Below are 21,470 nucleotides of genomic sequence, written 5' to 3' on the forward strand. Positions count from 1 at the left end.
CTAAATTGTCTTTAGAAATCTGAGATGTACTTTTAAACACAAGACAGCTTAAGGTAATTACTAACAGGGAGATGTTATGAATTTACTGTATTTTCCAAACCAAAAAGTGATACAGGTAATGTGATCAATATGACCAAAACTTTGTAGAAAAAAGCTTGGATTAATTTAAAAAGGTCCAAAGCATTCCAGTTAGTGTAGGCAGGCATGATCTGTATACTAACGTATTACTTGACATGCATGCATTTTGGAATTAGTGCTAGAAAAGAGGAATTTTTTTTTTAAACCTTTCTCTGCTACTCTTCCAGTTCAAAGAACAGAGTAGTTAATTTGAATTATTCAACTAGTGAAAATATTGGCATCACACCCTGATGTCTTGCTTTACTACTTGGTTTTAAAATAATGTTCAAATCCATACGGACCGAGAAATATATTTTGAACTAGCAGGCAAAGAAAGGCTGCCTAATTACAGGTCTGAGCCCCCTGATCTTTTCAAATGATCATTGTTCTGACTTAATTAACACGAACTAAAACAGTCCTGAAACAACAGGGCACACTCCCATTAGGATAAATTACTCAGTCCTACTCACCGCAGCCAAGCGTTCCCCAGAGAAAAATCTGTCACTGCTTTTTCCACGTGCACTACATCTCTTTTCAAAGGATTCTGCTGCAGCTGGGAGCCCCCTCTGAAGGGACATCTGCTCTGTATTGAAATCTCTTAAGTTTGAAGGAGATGAGGACCATGAATAAAGCGTGGAGGAAAACCCATGGTCGATAGAGCCATGACCTAGTGGCTTAGCAGCATGCTTGCCTACAATACAGTTTTATTCTGGTCTCCCATTTTCCACTGAGTATTTAAAACTTTGCTGTTGCTGGCCCCAAAAGAGGGAAGAATGGGCGTAGTCAATAGAAAAATACTATTTCCTTAGCAAGGTTCATAAGCTGAGCATCACTAGTTCATTAAAAGCCTGGCTTTTGGAGTCAGGCCAACCTAGTTTTGCCCCTTAAGAGGCAAATGCTGGACCACTTCCTTCTTCCTTCAGCCTTGATTTCCTTATCCGTCCGGTGGTAAACTCAGCACTGCCATGTCATAGGATTCATGATCTATAGATGTTGGCCATTTTGACCCATGTGAGTCAATAAATAAAATAAAAGATTATTCTCAGGACTTCCCTGGTGGTCCAGTGGTTAAGAATCCATCTTGCAATGCAGGAGACACAGGTTTGATTCCCTGGTCAGGGAAGTAAAAGCCCACATGCCACAGAGCAACTCAGCCTGCACACAACTGAGACCTGACACAGCCAAGTAAACAAATAACTATTTAAAAAGAAAGCAAGAAAAGATCATTCTCCACAAGCTTGCGTTCGTCTTGTGACAATGTCTGCAAAAGCGCTATAGTTGTCTCTTCATCAGGAATGAAATCACATTTAAACCTAGGGCAATATAAATACACTTATTTATTTATTAGCCTATTGCAATTTTTAGCCATTCTTCACTTGGTAATAACATTTCTCTTGAAAGTCGCTTGGATAGCAAGATCAAACCAGTCAATCCTAAAAGAAATCAACCCTAAATATTCACAGGAAGGACTGATGCTGAAGCTCCAATACTTTGGCCACCTGATGCAAAGAGCAGACTCATTGGAAAAGACTGTGATGCTGGGAAAGATTGAGGGTGGGAGGAGAAGGGGGTGACAGAGGATGAGATGGTTGGATGCCATCTCCGACTCAATGGACATGAGTTTGAGCAGACTGCGGGAGATAGTGAAGGACAGGGAAGCCTGGTGTGCTGCAGTCCATGGGGTTGCAGAGTGGGACGTGACTTAGCAACTGAACAGCAACAATAACTTTTCTTCCCCAATTGTTAAAGGTCACAGATGGTGAATGAGTACCTTCTGTGTCCTCCAAGAAATTCTGTTTGGTGCTAAACAAACTATTAACAGGCATTTGTCAGTTGACAAGGTAGAGGCAGAAACTAAGGGTTTAAAGAATGAATTCAGGGGACTTTCCTGCTGGTTCAGTGGTTAAGAATCCACCTTCCAATGCAGGGGACATGAGTTCCATACTTGGTGGAGGAACATACCACGGGGCAACTAAGTCCAAGAGCTGCAATGAAGACTCAGTGCAGCCAAAAAAGGAGTTGAAATAAAATGGGACCTTAGTTCATGTCTGAACACTTAGTTACGATACTAATGAAGCTCCGGCTTGAATGGATTTTTAAAGAATTTATTCTGTTAAGAAATATAACAGGGGATGGCCACAGATATATTACAATCAGGAGCGAGGCAAATAGTAAACAAAAATCCTCCTTTTTTTTTTTCCAATTAAGAAATCAAAGACTCTGCTTCCTAGTCCCTGAAATGAAACAGTCCCTTTCAGGGCTGATGTGTTTCCAGACCTTTAAGCACTGTAAACCATCTGCCTTTCACTCCTTCTAGGTGAATGCACCCAAACTCCATTCTTGTGAGAAACTGTGATAAATCATTCCTGCAAAAGCTGTTAAAACTACAGACTTAATAAATCTGGTAAATTCTACTGCTCGGTCAGTTCCATTATTCTGTTCCTCATCTCAATATAACTACCACTGGTTTGTGAGATATACCCATGAACACAAGAAACATCAAGACACATCTAGAGGCCTTGTCTTCAGACTCTCGGAGGGCTAGCAGTCTTCATGAGACTTCATGTGGGAGTGGAAGGCTTCTTGATCCGAGAAGGTTTTTCCACAGGGGTTACAGGGAGAGCCGTCATCCTCCCTGTGCGAGCGCCGGACATGGCTGTCGTGAGCAGCGTGCGATGCAAAAGATTTACCACAGTACTTGCATTTGAAGGGCTTCTCCCCCGAGTGCTGCCTGATATGCGTGCGGAGTATACTGGAGGCAGTGAATTTCTGCAGAGGACAGAAAGCAGAGGAAAAAATAAAACGCCATCCATCAATGAAACAAAAGAGTTAATTTCATTGTGACTGATCCTTGGTGTTGTTTAGCTGCAAAGTTGTGTCCGACTCTTTTGTGACCCCATGGACTGTAGCCCACCAGCCTTTTCTGTCCCTGGGATTCTCCAGGCAAGAATACTAGAATGGGCTGCCATTTCCTCTTCCAGGGGATCTTCATGACCCAGGGATTGAACCCATATTTCCTACACTGGCAGGCGGATCCTTTACCCCTGAGCCACCTTAGAAGCCCCCACTGGTCCTGATATTGCCGTTTAGTTCTCCAGTCAACAAATCCTAGGCTTTAATGCTATAGGGCATTCTTGGTCACCAGGAGTAGCCTTAGTAAAAAAAGGACATGATGGACATGCCACTGGTTACAACAGTGGCCCTTCAATGGCTAAGATCACCTGGGTGTCTAGTCAAATATGCAGGTTGACCTGATGAGTAAACTCTTTTGGGTAAGAAGTCAGCTGCATTTAAGCAGATGGTACTGAGATCACCCTCCAGGATGATTTGCATTGTGGAAGGAATTGCTAACACTGGCCACTGTCTTTGCATACATGGGTACCTTATCGGTTTCTTCTTTTTTTTTTTTAGCTAAACTTTTAGAGTAATAGTGATTCATGTGCAGTTAGAAGAAACAATAGAGATTCTGGGTACCCTTTACCCAGTTTCTCCAATGGTTGTATCTTACAACTATAGGACAATATCACAATCAGGATGTTGACATTGAAAGAGTCAAGAAAATTAGAGACACCAAGGGAATATTTCATGCAAAGTTGGGCACAATAAAGGACAGAAATGGTATAGATCTAGCAGAAGCAGAAGATATTAAGAAGAGGTGGCAGGAATACACAGAAGAACTAAACAAAAAAGATCTTCATGACCCAGATAATCACGATGGTGTGATCACTCATCTAGAGCCAGACATCCAGGAATGCAAAGTCAAGGGGGCCTTAGAAAGCATCGCTACAAACAAAGCTAGTGGAGGTGATAGAATTCCAGTTAGTTATTTCATATCCTAAAAGATGATGCTGTGAAAGTGCTGCACACAATATACCAGCAAATTTGGAAAACTCAGCAGTGGCCACAGGACTGGAAAAGGTCAGTTTTCATTCCAATCCCCAAGAAAGGAAATGCCAAATAATGCTCAAACTACTGCACAATTGCACTCATCTCACACGCTAGGAAAGTAATGCTCAAAATTCTCCAAGCCAGACTTCAGCAATACGTGAACCGTGAACTTCCAGATGTTCAAGCTGGTTTTAGAAAAGGCAGAGGAACCAGAGATCAAATTGCCAACATCCATTGGATCATCAAAAAAGCAAGAGAGTTCCAGAAAAACATCTATTTCTGCTTTATTTTATGCCAAAGCCTTTGACTATGTGGATCACAAGAAACTGTGGAAAATTCTGAGAGAGATGGGAATATCAGACCACCTGACCTGCCTCTTGAGAAATCTGTATGTGGGTCAAGAAGCAACAGTTAGAACCAGACATGGAACAACAGACTGGTTCCAAATTGGGAAAGGAGTATATCAAGGCTGTATATTGTCACCCTGCTTATACAACTTCTATACAGAGTACATCATGTGAAATGCTGGGCTCGATGAAGCACAAGCTGGAATCAAGATTGCCAGGAGAAAATATCAATAACCTCATATATGCAGAGGATGCCACCCTTATGGCAGAAAGTGAAGAGGAACTAAAGAGCCTCTTGATCAAAGTGAAAGAGGAGAGTGAAAAAGCTGGCTTAAAACTCAACATTCAGAAAACTAAGATCATGGCATCTGGTCCCATCACTTTATGGCAAACAGATGGGGAAACAATGGAAACAGTGAGAGACTTTATTTTGGGGGCCTCCAAGATCACTGCAGATGGTGACTGCAGCCATGAAATTAAAAGACCCTTGCTCCTTGGAAGAAAAGTTATGACCAACCTAGACAGCATATTAAAAAGCAGAGATATTACTTTGCCAACAAAGGTCCATCTAGTCAAAGCTGTGGTTTTTCCAGTTGTCTTGTATGGATGTGAGAGTTGGACTATACTATAAAGAAAGCTGAGCACCGAAGAATTGATGCTTTTGAACTGTGGTATTGGAGAAGACTCTTGAGAGTCCCTTGGACTGCAAGGAGATCCAGCCATTCCACCCTAAAGTTAAATCATTCCTGAATATTCATTGGAAGGACTGATGCTGAAGCTGAAACTCCAATACTTTGGCCACCTGATGCGAAGCAGTGACTCATTGGCAAAGACCCTGATGCTGGGAAAGATTGAAGGTGGGAGGAGAAGGGGACGACAGAGGATGAGATGGTTGGATGGCATCACCGACTCAATGGACATGAGTTTGAGTAAGTTGCAGGAGTTCGTGATGGACAGGGAAGCATGGCATGCTGCAGTCCACGAGGTTGCAAAGGGTCACACGTGACTGAGCGACTGGACTGAACTGAACAGAACATTTCCATCACAAGGACCCTCATGTCACCCTGTGACAGGCACACATAGTTCCCTCCCACGCCTACTTTTAAGCCATTGCAATCACTAATCTGTTCTCCATTTCTGTAATTTTATTATTTTGAGAATGTTTGTACATGGAAGCATACAATATGTAACCTTTGGGGACTGGCAGTTCCCCGCAGAATTTTTTTTTGCAGACTCACACAAGTTCTTTCATGTACAACAGCTCATCCTTTGTTTTAAAAAATTATTTATTTATTCTGGCTGTGCTGTTCTTTGTTGCTGCGAGGCCCTTTTGTGGCACGTAGGCTCACTAGTTGCGGCTTTTCAGCTATATAGCACAGGCTCAACGTTTCGGGCACACAGGCTTAGTTGCTCCGCAACATATGGGATCTTCCTCGATCAGGGATCGTTCCCGTGTCTCCTACCCTGGCAGGTGGATTCTTTCCCACTGGACCACCAGAGAAGTCCCAGCTCGCCCATTTTGATTGCTGAGAAGAACTCCATGGTGTGGATGTTCCAGTCTGTTTAATCACCTACCCGTGGAACGGTATCTGAGTTATTTCCAGTTTGAGGTTTCTATGACTAAAGCTGCTGTTAATATTTGTGTACAGGTTTTAGCATGAACACATAAACTTTCATTGCTCTGGGATAAATGCCCAGGAGAGCAATTGCTGGGCTGAATGGTTGTTACAAGTTTAGCTCTTAAACTGCCAAACAGCTTTCCAGAGTAGTTCTACTATTTTAGGTTCACAAGTGCTTTGCTGTTTTTACATGGCCATTTCTTTTCTTTCCCTTACTTACACCCTTTCCCCTAATTCATTTCAATACTCTGCTCTGACCTTTGTCACTTTCAAGTATGTATTAGAGATGTAATGACGCCAATCTGGGAGTCTGCTGACAGTGATACAAAACACCAGGTTAAACCAGTGACCCTGGAGTTTCAGGCCTGGGTCCATGTGGGGCTGCACCACTGCTCACTAAGGAGCACAAGGTGTACGTGCCTAGGACACCCAGATGAGGACAGCCTCCACCTCAGGTGACAGGAGTCTAACTAGAAGTCAGAACCTCAGGGCTTCCCTATGGCTCAGTGGTAAAGAGTTCTGTCTGCCAAATGCAGGAGACGTAGGTTTGATTGCTGGTCTGGGAAGATGCCACATGCCTAGGAGTAACTAAGCCTGTGCGCCACACTACTGAGCCTGTTCCCTAGAGCCTGGAAGTTGCAATTATTGAGCCCATGGGCTGCAACTACTGAAGCTTGTGAGCCCTAGAGCCTGTGCCCTGCAACAAGAGAAGCCACTGCAAGGAGAAGCCTGTGAACTTCTAGAGAGTAGGCCCTGCTTGCCACAACTAGAGAAAAGCCTGTGCAGCCACGAAGACCCAGCAGAGCCAAAACCAACTACCTAACTAGCTAAAAAAAAAAATCAGAACACCAAACAGCTCATTTATGACCCAAGTGCATTGAGACACCCCTCTGGGCATCTCTCATTCCCAGATTAGCCAGCAATTCAAGGTGAGGATCAGAATTAGAACGCCAGGAAGAGGTGGGATATTTTGAGCCTGCTCTGGAAATCTGGCAGATCATTGATCTCTCAGGATAGAGTCCCCGTCCAGACAAATTCAGAGCCACCCTCCTTAGGTCTGTGCTAGCTGCACACTGTCTAGTTATGTCTTAGCCCCAATTTGCTACACTGATTATTTCCATTCTATTGACACAGTTTCTTTGGTGGTGTCTGTTTCCCTAAGCCAGGTAGTTTTATTCCTCTTTTGGAAGTTTAAAAGTCACCCTAATAGAGACTATATTTCATGGCTACATTATTTTTTAAAAATAAATGGCTTGATGATAGAAATAGCAGATTCCAGCGTATCCAATAAGATTTTCTAAAATGATGGAAATGTTATATCCGTGCCAGTGTGGTGGTTGCCAGCCATCAATGGTGGGACTGTTGAGCACCTGAAATGTGGCCAGTGCCACCATGTTACTAAATTTTCAATTTTATTTCATTTTTAGTAAATTAAATAGCCACATATGGCTAATGGATAACATTGGACAGCCCAGATGTACCTTATCAAAATAGGACATGAGATGTTTTGGTATAGTATTTTTAAAGCTAACCCAGCAACTTTTGTTCCCAACCCCAGCAACCCCTAACCACGATATATTTGTCTCTTCATTTTTATAAATTAATATTCTGTTTAACAAGATTAGATGCTACTTCAGCAAAAGTGCTCTGGAAACCAAGATGAGCAAAACTTAAGAGTGTGTATCTTAAAAAAAAAAAAGGCAGTCTGTACTTCATGTCTGTTTATCATTGGAATATTATAAATTTAGGGTCCATTTCATAACAAATGCCTTAAGTGCCAATTTGGCGATAGTAGGTTGTATCTGATCATTGTAAGCAAACATGAATATAATCTGGGGTGGAAACTAATGATGAATTAATTTACCAGGGACTCATTATAAGCCAGGGTTTATTCTGTAAGTTCTTATCCATGGACACCCAAACAGGGCTCAAGGCAGATTCCTTAAAAGAAGATTCCACTGAGACTTCCCCGGCAGTTTAGTGGTTAAGACTCTGCCCTTCCACTGCAGGAACATGAGATTGATCCCTGGTCGGCAAACTAAGATCCCACATGCTGTGTGCGGTGCACTGCGTGGGGTGGGGCAAAAAAAAAGGAAGGTTCCATTTACCTTAGTACAATACACACAGTGGTAGGGTCTGTCTCCAGAGTGGACTCTCATGTGTTTGTTTAGACTGGAAGATTGAGAGAAACACTTCCCGCATGTAGAACACTAGGACAGAAAAGAGAAATAGAGCTGAATCCACATTTTCCCCCTAAGGAGTTAACTTCACCGTTATGTTGATCTCGGGCGGTGGTGACTGGGGGAGGACTGCTGTATTCATTCTGTGCTCATCTGTGGGCAGAGGATCGAGCAGCCGCAGGCTGAGGGTCTAGCTGAGACAGGTGAGGGCATCACAGGACTCTGGGGAAGAATCCGACACCACATTCTGGTCCACAGCCTACTCAGCGCTGTGGCTCCAAGCCTTTCCTCGAAAGTCTTTGGACGTTAGCTGCCTAGATATATGACCCTGGTGGGTAACAGAGGCCTGACTCTGTCCTGCTCTGTCAACAGGTAGCTGTGTGACCAGAACAAATCAGTTAAACTCGGAGTCTTTGCTCAGTTTTCCTCATGGGTAAAATACTTGCCCTGCCTTTCTCACAAGGCTGGGAGGAAATTGCAAGCCCTCAGCAATGAATTCACCAAGTATTTAAGAGAACCTCTCAACACTCTGCTAGAGACAAGGGGTAAAAACCTCATGGGAGTGGGGACAGATATGTAGATCCAAGTGGCAATACAGGTGGCAGATGACGCAAAACATGCACCTACAAAGAAAAGGGCAATGGGGGGGTGGTCAGTGAGAGCAAGCAGTACAGCCACCTGCTGCAGGAACGGCAGGCATGACCTGCTGCAGGAACGGCAGGCATGACCTGCTGCAGGAACGGCAGGCATGAACTGCTGCAGGAATGACAGGCATGCATCATTTCTCTGTGTCCTGGACTCTGATGACTCCTGTCTGATCTCAGGAATTCTGAACCAGGTAAAAGAAACTGTGTTTCTGGACTCTCTTCCACAGGTGTCCTTATGGGCACACATGGTAGCCTGGCTATTTTTATTATTTTTATTTACTTAACTTATTTATTTTAACAATTTATATTGGAGTAGAGTTGCTTTGCACTGTTTTGTTAGTTTCTGCTGTACAGCAATATGAATCAGTCACACGTGTCTATGTGCACACATATATATATATACATCCTCTTGTTTGGATTTCTTTCCCATTTAGGTCACCCCAGAGCACTGAGTTCCCTGTGCTACACAATAGGTTTTCATGAGTATCTATTTTATACATAGTAGTGTATAATGTCAATCCCAATCTCCCAGTCCACCCCCCCTTCCCCCTTTGGTATGCATGTCTGCTTTGCAAAAATAGGTTTATTTGAACCATTTTTCTAGATTCCACACATAAGCGATATTATGTCTGTTTTTCTCTTTCCGACTTACTTCACTCTATTCGACAGTCTCTAGGTCTATCCACGTCTCTGCAAATGAACCTAGGTATTTTTAGATGGTGGGATTTCGGGGTGGATTTTAAAAATCTTCTCTAATTTTTCTTTACTACTTGAAGTTTGAATAAGGAGCATGTATTGACATTGAAAATGAAGGTCACTCAGTCATGTCCAAATCTGTGACCCCGTGAACTACACAGTCCAAGGAATTCTCCAAGACTATAGTACCAGAGTGGGTAGCCTTTCTCTTCTCCAGGAGATCTTCCCAACCCAGGGACGGAACCCAGATCTCCTGCATTGCAGGTGGATTCTTTACCAGCTGAGCCACAAGGGAAGCCCATATTGTCATTACTAAAGCAAAAATAGTCAGATGTTGAAGTTAACATTGCAAAAAGAACAGATCAGTTTTAAATGAAAGGGAAGCGATTAGAACATGAACCTGTTCTTGGAAATTAAAAATAACCAATGAAAATGCACAGAATGAAATGCTGTATTCAATAGGCTCAGTTGACTGCTAAAGACTGAAGCATGACATAAAAATGAAGGCTGAGAACTCTCAGAGAATGCTGATGAAAAAGAATTAAGGTTTAATAAGTACAGAGAAGTGGATTCAACCTAACATTTGGCTAAAGGAAGAGAACAAAAATGGAAGATAGATAATGGCCAAGGAAAGTACGAGAGGGCCTTCCCTGGTGGTACAGTGGTGAGGACTCCAAGCTTCCACAGCAGGGGTAGAGGTTCAGTCCCTATTTGGGGAACTAAGATTCTGCAGGCTGAAAAAGAAAGCCCGAAAGTGCAGGAGAACTCCTCTGAGCTTAGGATCTGTGCCTTCAGATAGAAAGAATACTTTGTCTCTTACTGACTACAAAGCAGGCAGGGGTGAAAAAAAAGGAAGGAAAGAAGAAAGAAATATTTAATACATTCTGTCAAAATTTCAGACATAAATTGACAAACCACAAGACAAATACAAACTAGCCAAGAAAATATATCTTATTTTATTTTTTAGATTACTGTTGATCTTAATCACTGAACCACCAGGGGAGGTCTCAGAAAATATATTTTAAAATGTAAACCTCATAAATAACAAAGATGCAAAGCCAAGCAAGATACCATTTTCCATCTAAAAAAATGTGAACATAAGAAGGATAATATTATTGTGGGAGACCTGGGGTTACTGAGTACATACACTGCAAACCCAGCTGGTTGGACTGTCTGGGAAGGTGTGTGGTACCTTAAATCAAGTGCCTTAAAATTGTACCTTTGACTCAATCTTTCTACTTCTAGGACCGTACCCCAAAGAAATAATCAGAAATGAAAAACAGAGTGATTTATATATAATATTGTTCACTGCAGCCATACTGGGGGGAAATGCACAAAACAATGGATTTGTTAAGTATATAACATCAGTATGACCCCAAGTGTATTAAAAATATATACACATATAGAAAAAAATTATACGTAAAATAACTTAAGGCCATAGCATATCTAGTGGTCTCAAGTCCCTATTGATTTACATGTAGAATACTGGACAGTATAACTTTTTACTCTGCCAATCTATAGCTGAGAATAAAGAAGGCTGAGCACCAAAGAACTGATGCTTTTGAATTGTGGTGCTGGAGAAGACTCTTGAGAGTTCCTTGGACTGCAAGGAGATCAAACCAGTCAATCCTAATGGAAATCAACCCTGAATATTCACTGGACGGACTGATGCTAAAGGTGAAGCTCCAATACTTTGGCCACCTGATGCAAAAAGCAGACTCATTGGAAAAGACCCTGATGCTGATGCCAGGAAAGATTGAGGGCAGCAGGAGGAGAAGGGGGCAACAGAGGATGAGATGGTTGGATGCTATCATTGACTCAATGGACATGAGTTTGAGCAAACTCTGGGAGATAGCGGAGGACAGGGAAGCCTGGTGTGCCGCAGTCTATGGGGTTGCAAAGAGTTGGCCATGACTGAGCAACCGAACAACAAAAGGTGAGAAATGATTTCACTGTCTTAATAATTTAAAATATTCTTAGATTTACAAAAACAATTTGAGATAATTGTAAAAATACTCAGATTTTACAGTTGTATATAACACAGTGATTGTGATATTTCCAGGAGCTTTGCTGTGAACAGAAGGGGAGAGACAAGAGCCGTTTTATTTCTTCAAATGAAGAAAAGTGGGGCTGGCTGACAGCACTGAAGTCTAATTTGAATCTGTCGGTCTGTACCCAAGCCGCATCCTCTTTACCCTAATTAAGACCAGTGGTAGTCAGCACTGTCTTGCACCAAGTCTGGCAGAGCCACCACATATCCAGAATGGTAGACAATGGCTCCCCAATGCACGGTTTCTTTCTTCCTTACAAAGTCCCTGACATGGCACAAAAGCCATCCAGCCTTTCGACCATGCCCGTAACTATCAATATGCCTGTACATTGGACCTAGAGATTATCATACTAAGCAAAGAAAGTCAGAAGCGGAAGACAAATGTCATATGATATCACTACTATGTGGAATCTAAAATATGACACAAATGAAGTTATCTACAAAACAGAAACAGGCTCACAGACACCGAGGTCCTTACGGTTGCCAACGGAGAAGAGGGTGGGGGAGGGAAGGACTGGGAGTTTGGGAATAGCAGATGCAACCTAGTATATATAGGATGGATGGACAACACAGTCCTACTGTATGGGAAGGGGAACTATATTTAATATCCTATGATAAACCATAATGGAAAATGATATGAAAACAAATGTATATATGCATATAACTGAGTCACTGCTGTATAGCAGAAATTAATACAACATTGTAAATCAACTATGCTTCAATAAAACATTAAAAAAAAATGCTTGAACACATTATGGAACAAGGTGTAGTTACATAAAACCACAGGCCAAGGTCTTTCCCAGCTGGGATGTCTCAACCCTCCCCCCAACCCCCAATCAACCCCACCTCCAAATAAACCAGACACTTCCACAGTCCTAGGTTCTGCTCACGGCCACCTGTCTATGAGGCCTTTCATGGTCCACATGTAGAAAGACACCACCTTCTGCCCCTGTCTGCCATGCATCCGCCAGCTTCAACACTCAGGCATCGTATCTTGGTCCATGGACCATCACATTCAGTCCATGTCTGCCCTTTCACAGTACTGTCACTTCCTTCAGAGACCCGGTCCCATCCTCCCGTTCCAGTAATTTGCGCCCAGGAGGCCCTCAGGGTGCACCCAGGGGTTTGGGGAATAAGCATGAAAGCAGAGTGCTGGAGAGAGATGGGTCGCTGCCCTAAGTCTTACCTTGTGAGGCCGATGCTTCTCATGAACGTGAAGGATGTGGATCCGGAGCCGGTCTCTCTTCTCAAAGGATCGTTTGCATAAAGAACAGGGAAATTTCCTGTCACCCTTGTCCACACAAGGCGTGTACTTCAGATGCTTGTCCCTGTAGTATTTGTAGGTGAACACCTTGCCACATCTTTCACACCTGTACCCTTCCGCAGACTCTGTCAAACACAGGGGGAAAGGTGGCTTGGTCAGCTACCTTCCCTCATTCTTACTTTCATCAGGACGGTCTGTTACAACCTTTTATTACAAAGTTTTAAACAAATACCAAAGTCAAAATAATAGAATAAACACTCTTGGGCCCAAACACCAGGCTTTGACAGTGACTGACTCACATCACCTCCCCCAGTGGATTACTTTTAATACCGATTTCTCATTTGTTTCATAAACACCTTAGCCCACAATCTTTAATGGATAATGACTTTCTTGGGGGGGGCAGGGCGGCATGTGGGATCTTAGTTCCCCAACCAGGGATCGAACTCGTGTCCCCTGCTGTGGAAGTGCAGTCTTAACCACTGGACTGCCAGGCAAGTCCCTGATAACAACTTTTTGAAAAGCATAACCATAAAGCCACTGTCATACCTAATTGTCAAACCCTTATTCCTTAATAGATAGAAACACATATATATTTGTTTATAATACACATGCATGCACTTATGTTTGTTTATTTTTCAGTCAGTTGGTTCAGTTTAGGATTCAAAGTCTACATGTTGTCCACAGTTACTACGTCTCTTCAATGTCTTAATCTATAGGTTCCTTTTCCTTTTTGTTCCTGAAATATATTTATTGAAGACGCCCTTCCTCCAGCCCTATTTATGAGCAGGTCTGTCCTATAGTTACTTCCTAACTGGCCTGTGTTACAAGGTTCATGTACCAAACAGCTGTTGTATTTGTGCTTTTCAGAACAGACTGAGCTACAAGTTCAAGCAGTTCACCCTTTGGGGGCCTTGATGGGCACCCAGAGCTTCTTCCCAGGCTTCATTAAGTGCTGCTCCACTGGATCCCACGTACAAAGACTTAGGTACCCTTTTAGCTAACAATTCATTTCTCTGAGCTTTTGGGGAAGATTCCAGAACTAAAACATGGGATTATTATGATGACTAATTTAACCCTAACACTGAGTTCAAACCAACAAGTGGCACTATCACTGAGTGACAGACAAGACTGAGAAAGGTAAATCCGTTTTCATCAGAGGAGGAGAGAGGTGGGGGAGAGGTTAGAGAAGGTGCAGCCAAAGCTAGCAAAGGAGATGGCAGGCTCAGGGGTGTCTATGTGTTGGGGTGAGAAAGGGAAGGACCCGGGCCACCTACAAAAGCGTTCCTGCTGAGGACACTTTGGATTCCAGAGGATCAAGTGGTTTTGACTATGAATGCATCAATGAAACCTCATTGCCTCTGCCCCAGGGAGGCAGAGAGTAGCCAGGACTGAGTATATGCAAGCCTGTAGGTGGAAATTTTTTAGTTAGCTTGGGGACAGCAGGAAAGCTATCCACTGGGGGCTTTGTTAGTCAACAACCGCATCCTGGGCACATTTAACAGGTGGCTAAGGAAAGAAATCATCTTATTTATTAAGTAAGTAAGCAGGAAGGCAGCCACCAGCCCCAGGACGATCCATTGCTCAAGTCTCGTCTATCGCTTTCATTGAGGTGCTAATACTCTCAGAACCTCCCCGCTGGGACGGTTTTTGCTCGAAGCTAGAATTTTCATTGGTTAGAAATACCTGGCCTTCCAGCTTCCGGGGTGGGAAGGGGGTTGTCTAGAAGACAGGGTCAGCGGGTCTTTACAAATTAAAGCCCGAAGGCACACAAAATTCAGAATAGGGGCACAATAGTCAATTTGCATAAGAACCACCACTTAGGCAGAAATGACACAGCACCCTTACTAATTAGGCTTCAGCCGCCTACGTTTTCGGCTCAGGTTCTTGGAAATTTTATCTTAACCTAATTTTGTCCTGTTTCCTTTCCTTCCTCCTCCCTCCCATCTCAATTTTTTTTAGCCAAATGGTTTCCTAAAACTGAAAATGATGCTTTCTGCCCCACCTAGACAACTCTTTAGATAGAGTTTGGTAGTGATTAAGAACTATCTACACATTCCCCACCCCCCACCCCCCCGCCCAAAACACACACTCTGCGGGTTTGCAAACTCTAGATAACCCGCCCACATAGGGCCCTTCCCTCCCACTCAAGACCTTAAAGGGGAAGCTCCTACCAAGTCTCAAGAAAAGGCTTGGATAAAACGCAAAAACAAAAACTTTTTTTTGAGAGGACAGAAGAATGTTGACTTTTCTTACCTTTTAATTCTATTCTCAACCATTCTTATTAACAGAAAACCATGAATTTATCCAGATATAATTTGGTTCCGAAGTGTAATACAGGGGCTTCCCTGGTGGTCCAGTGGCTAGGACTCTGTGCTTCCAATGCCAGGGACTTGAGTTCGGTCCCTAGGTGAAGGCACTAGATCCCAAGTTCTGCTAAAGAACCTGCATGCCCCAACTATGATCCAGTGAAGCCAAATAAATATTTTAAAAAAGAAAGAAATGTAGTACAGATGGGGTACTACACCAGGTACTACACCTGCTGGGGTTTCTCCCCACCCTACTGACCATTGTAAGCCCTTATCCCTGTTGCTTATGATTTACTTAAAAATTATTCTACTGTTGGGCATTTGTTTGTGACTTTTCACAAATAGGAATGATGCTGTATTAAAACTCCCTGTGGACAAAGCTTTTCCTAATGGAGTATTTCCTAAAGATAAATTTCCAGAAGAGTATTAGTGATATATCAAAGGTGATGAACATTTTAATAGCTCTGATACATAGTGCTGAATAACTTTTCAAAAGGATAATGATTCTATTTTGTGAGTTGTCAAGCATGTATCTTTCTCAAATCCATTTGGCACTTCTATTTCAGCAGTGCTTGGTATCTCTTGGGAAGTGACTAAAAAGGCTTGGTTTGGTGCCAACTATGGGGCAACTATGAAGTCCAGACCCCAGAGAATTCTGCCATCTCACCCCTCACCCTCATCCCCACACCATCCATAAGCTGGGGTACCGAGGAGATAGTTCAACAGCCCCTCATTATTTGACCCCTAGAAAGAGACTGTTCATTGTTCACCTCTTAATCCCTGGTGAACACATTCTTGCCCTTGGCTTCACTATTCCCCAAGCCTGGATTGTCTTGCCTCTCTCTGCCTAAACTGTGGTGAGCGTGCATGCATGCTTAATCGTGTCTCTCTGCTAGCCCAAGGACTGTAGCCCTCCAGGATCCTCTCTCCCTGCAATTTTCCAGGCAGGAATACTAGAGTGGGTTGCCATTTCCTACTCCAGGGGATCTTCCTGACCTGGGGATGGAACTTGAGTCTCCTGCATTGGCAGGAAGATTCTTTACCACTGTGCCACCTGGGAAGCCCAAAACTTATCCCTTATTTCACCACATCCCTAAGCAGTTTTCCCCAGTCTAGTCTACTCTTCCACCTTCCTTCAAAACACGTGGGAATTCAGAGCAGGAGCTATTAAGGTGTTTACAGTTGTCTCCTGCCCTGAAGGGTCTCAGTCTAGTAGGGGGACACGCATGCAGACCATCACTGCAGTGTGATGAATGCAATTCACATGCTCTTTTACCTGCTACTTACGACATCTATCCTAACAGAACAGGATGGTCTTCTACCTGGTAACACATACTAATTTGCATCTGTCTGGTCCCACGTATGAGATGACTGGTTCCCAGGCTTTTGTGGTTATAAAAATCAACCGCCCAGAGAGCTTTTTCAAAATGCAAATCCCCAGCGAGTGGGTTTGTGGTCCTCCAGCTCCCTGTTACTGAAATCTGGTCCAGGGAACAGCAGCAGCAGCATCCCCTAGTAGCTTGATAGAAATGCAAAATCTCCCAGCCTGGAATGAGAATCTGCATCTTACGAAAGGGCCCCACATGTTAACACAACACTAAAACTGGAGAGCAAGAGTCTAGCTCCATTATCCTCTAAGTGGACTGAGACCCAGTAAGAAAAACATTTTCTACTTGAGACCCGGTTCACACACATCCAGGTGAAACAAAAGCCTCACCAAACAATGCTTAAGTGAGAGTCGTATCAATATTTTCTGTTCTATTTTATTCTTATTCTTTTTTCTTCTTTAATGCTGATCTCTACCACCAAATTGATTTCCCACCCTATTAACATATTGCAAGTCACCATTTGAAAAGCAGTGCTCTGCGTATGGCTGAGACCCTTTGCTGTCCACCTGAGACTATCACAACATTGTTCATCGGCCATGCTGTTGCTGTTAAGTCACTGAGTTGTGTCCAGCTCTTTTCAACCCCATGGACTGTGAAGGGGACTCTTCAGGCAAGAATACTGGAGCAGGTTGCCATTTCCTTCTCTTGGGAATCTTCCCGACTCAGGGATTGAACCTGTGTCTCCTGCACTGCAGGCAGATTCTTTACCACGGAGCTACCAGGGAAGATCTAATCGATCATACTCCAATACAAAATAAAAAGCTTAATTAAAAAAAATTTAATGAAAAAACAGTGACTTCCTGAGTTGCGTGAGCCTCTGCAGAGATGAATCAGAAGCTGGCTCATCTAAGGCAGAGGCTGCATCCATTTATCTCAGTTTTATTTTATTCTCTGGGAGCGGGTGAAACGGTAGAAGAAAAGGTATCCTGGTGACCAGCAGTAGCATCAGCAGCTTTGGGAAGAGGAGGGCATCGTCCTTCAGCTGAGCAAGACTCATGTGGCTAGAGATGCCCTTGAGTTCGGGGTTCTACATTAGAGCTTGGAGGCAGAAGTTCCACAAGCAAGTGGAGAAGCTACAGGAAGGTGCTGGTCTGAGCAAAGAGCCCAGTCCTTCAACTAAGAGGAGCTCACTGGGTGAGGGACAGGTGCGCACTCACCTTCAGAGGACCCAGACGCCTGCTTCCCCTGCTTGAGGAGGCTCACGGGAATGTCCAGAAATTTCTCATAGCAATCTCCGTACCACACGAGGAGCTCCTGGTTCTGGTAGATCTCCTTGCAGCTCTCGTAGAAGATCTGCCCTTGACATTGTACTGCCACCAGGTTCTGCTCCGACGGGAAACGGGCACAGTTGACATAGGACATCCAGTTCCCTGCACCTCCTTTTCCATCAATAAAGTGGCTCAACTGACCATCTTCAAAGATCTAAATGGAATCAAACAAACTTTAGAAATGTACCTTTTATTTTTCTTTTGGTTTGACATAGAAAATAAATTTACTTATTAAAAATGTACAATTCAAATCTCACACTTGATCTCTTTGAATATATTTATTTATCAATATTATTAAGCCTAAATGGATTTATTAGCTGAAAGATATCTGTCTAGGTGGTGTGACATTTTTAAAAGGTTTCTACTTTTATCACATCATTTTTCTAATGGGGATTTTTAAAAACAGCTACTCTTAACTATGTATGAAGCATGATGGTCGGATTGCAGTTTGTCAGACTGTATCAGATTATCCTCCCTTGCCCTGAATTTTGAGGAATATACTTTAAGGAAAATTATCTGAAATCCAGACTTGATTCCCAAGTTTCTAGGGTGAACATATATTAATTTCATAAACAGAAGCAAAGGGAACAGGAGGTTACATTTAATTCTATCAGTTCAAGACAACCAATTCGTTTGTTAGTTTATCTCAAATGAGTTTTCGTGTGTATTGATGGAGATATAATTTAATTCTTTCTCTCCAGTGGGTAATTCTGCAGTCTTTGATGCTTTGGTGTTACAAACAGATCCTGGGAAGTCTGGATTTCAGATAATTTCCCTAAAGTATATTCCTCAAAATTCAGGGCAAGGGAGGATAATCTGATAGTCTGACAAACTGCAATCCTACCATCATGCCTCATACAGAGTTAAGAGTAGCTGTTTTTAAAAATCCCCATGAGACAAATGATGTCAAAAATTTTAAATCTGGTCTTTGTCCTTTTGGACATATTCTTAGCATCACGCGGTAATATTTAAAGTATTTGTTTTGTCTGTAAATATAACCCAGGGTATTGGCTCTTTGTATTCTGGGGCTAATCTTCAGATGAAATGCCTTAAGGCACTGAAAAGATACACAGACTCCATGTGGAGGTGCTATCCCTAGCAGCTCTGCAGTTGCCTTTTTTTCTCTTTATGTTGCAAAACAGACAGCACAAGACAGCTGATTACTGGGAGAGGGTGTCCTCTCCCAGAGGGCCGGAGGCCAGGCTTTATCCCCAGTGACCCTCCTCCCCACTTTCTGACAATCCATCAGAAACAAATTTACCTCCCACATCAGGGAATTGTCTCCGTGTGTCTTGACTTCGCTGGTGTTGACCACTTTACCCTGAAAGGGCCCAAACCTGACTCCTTTGGCCACAAGACTACTGCAGAACACCCCAAAATGTGCGACTTCACCAAACTTCGTCTGCTGGAGGCAGAGACCTAGCGGGAGATCCAGGGTAGGAAGGAAAGCCAGTGAAGAAACCTACTGTTTTTGCTGCTGTTAAAAAAAAAAAAATCCAAGCCAGGAGCCCTGCCCACCTTCTGGTAGCTGAAGGGAGTCGTTATCCAGAGTCTGAGGAAGAGAATCAGCCCCTAGAAAAAGACAGGATTAAATTCTTATTTTTTAGATAAAAGGTATTATAAAAGCCGTCTTCCTCCTCATTCTCTAGAGCTTACCATTTGACCCTTAGAGGCTTCCGGCTCCTTTTACATATGCAGTGTCTCATTTTAGACTCAAAAGGACCCTAGTTGGTTAGGTGGTAATTAACCCCCGTTAGCAAATTCAAGGAGAAGGAAATGGCAACCCACTCCAGTGTTCTTGCCTGGAGAATCCCAGGGACGGGGGAGCCTGGTGAGCTGCCCTCTCTGGGGTCGCACAGAGTCGGACACGACTGAAGCTACTTAGCTTAGCAGCAGCAAATTCAAGGAACTTGAGAATCAGAGGTAATGCTGATTTTGACTAAGGTCAGATGACTGGAGGGAGACTCTCAGAGTGAATGGCAGCTGGCTCTCACTGAGACGCCTTGGGCATCCCGGTAGAACTTGAGCCCACTAGATCAGCCCACACACAGCATAAGCCATTTCTCTTAAGACAACCTTGTTGTTTAATCGTTAAGTCGTGTCTGACTCTGTGACCCTATGGACTGCAGCCCGCCAGGCTCCTCCGTCCATGGGATTCTCCAGGCAAGAACACTGGAGTGGGTTGTCATTGCCTTTTCCAGGGATTCTTCCCCATTCAGGGATGGAACCGCGTCTCCTGCATTGGCACCGGGGAAGCAAAACAAAATTACGAGTCATGCGGGTAGGGTTTCGGAGGTGAGCCTGGCCTCCCCACCTCTATCTTCTGATGGAAGCACACACCTTCCCCTTCAGCACTCCCACTGCCTGGGATCCACCTGGAAGCGCCCGTTCTGCCTCCTGCTCCCACCTCTCTTCCAGTTGCCCCCGGCTCCCGCGTCTTGGGGCCCACCTTTACCGGCGCTGTCGGTGGGGATCAGGAGGCCCGAGATCGCGTGGTGCAGGCGGGCTGAGTGCTGCGGGCTGGGGATGACCCCGTACAGAACCAAGTGCAGGTCTTCCTGGGTGAAGTGGTAGCGGCGAGAAGCCTTCCCCTCTCGGTTCACGAGTTTGGCGCCATCCTCAGAGGGCTCGCTAGGGGACCCCGATAACAGCTGCGAGGGCTTCGGCCTCTCAGGTAACAACGAAGCATCCACGGGGGGCGGCGGAACGAAAATCTCAGGTCCCCAACACTGGCCACTGTCGCTCCGGCCGGCGGTGTGTGCCAAGTCCTCGCTGGCGGCGCCGGTAAACTCGCGACTGCTGTTTTGGAAGTGTGGCACCTCCCTGGGGAGGTGGGGAACAGGGTACCAGGTCGGCAGCTTGCTGTACCAGGGCAGGTCGCACAGCGGCTCCCTCGGCAGGGCCAGGCCCGGGCTCAGCAAGGGAGGCGCGGTCCGGAAGCCGAAGGGGGGCAGAGCCGGGGAGGCTCCCAAGGCTTCCAGAGGCCGGAAAGGTTGGAAGCCCTCCTCCGCCGCGGTCAGGGTGTTCCCGTAGTGGCCGTAGGGCGGGAAAGGCGTGTAGTAGGCGGCCAGGTGTTGGGGGCTGCCCTGGAGCCAGTCGGCCGGGTAGCATCCCTTGTCCTGGGGTCCGGCCTCCCCCGGCGGCCGCAGGGCCATCCCCGGGCCACGACGCTCGGCGGGTCTACAGAAAAGTAAGGGCGGCCGGGTGAGGGGCGCGGGGCGCTGCAAGCCGGATCCTGCGCGCCCAGCCTCCCCTGCCCGAGTCCAAAGAAACTGGATAAACTTCCCACTTCGATTCCTCAAGACCAACCCGGCAAACGAAACAAAAACAGCAATTAAAAATACCGCCCCCCTCCCAAACGAAATAAAAACGAAAATCTGCCGGGATTCTGTCCGACACCGAGTTCCGGGTAACTGTCGCCTTCGCGCTCCCTCTACAGACACCTGGACCTGGCAGCGCTCCTTTCCAACACCCACGCTCGACGCCCGCCCCAAACCCGGCTCCGGCAAAATCCGCTTCAAGTTCCCTCCTCCGCTCTCTTCTCTGTCCTCCACACCCTCTTTTCCAGGGTGGGTCGGAGCTGCAGGACCTCCCCTCTCACCGGGGCGGGGGCCGAGTGCTAGGCCGCGCCTGGGGGCAGGCGGCAGCTCCGGGCGCTCCTGGGTCTCTAGCAGAAAGGGCAAGGCCGAAAGCCCGATCG

The 21,470-nt window shown here is 44.7% G+C and overlaps 1 protein-coding gene across 1 annotated transcript; it reads right to left on the bottom strand.

Annotated features, from left to right (window-relative positions):
• Window positions 1-2,658: 2,658 nt before the first annotated feature.
• PRDM14 (PR/SET domain 14) lies at window positions 2,659-20,925 on the bottom strand. Its single transcript, XM_068984111.1, has 7 exons — window positions 20,226-20,925; window positions 19,289-19,342; window positions 19,032-19,189; window positions 17,660-17,924; window positions 12,731-12,933; window positions 8,080-8,181; window positions 2,659-2,886 (listed from the first exon to the last, which is right to left on the bottom strand). Exons 1-7 carry the CDS (start codon window positions 20,923-20,925, stop codon window positions 2,659-2,661), a joined length of 1,710 nt encoding a protein of 569 aa, XP_068840212.1.
• Window positions 20,926-21,470: the final 545 nt, after the last annotated feature.

The sequence above is a fragment of the Capricornis sumatraensis genome, chromosome 11 (genome assembly GCF_032405125.1).
Source record: "Capricornis sumatraensis isolate serow.1 chromosome 11, serow.2, whole genome shotgun sequence".
Lineage (NCBI taxonomy): Eukaryota > Metazoa > Chordata > Mammalia > Artiodactyla > Bovidae > Capricornis > Capricornis sumatraensis.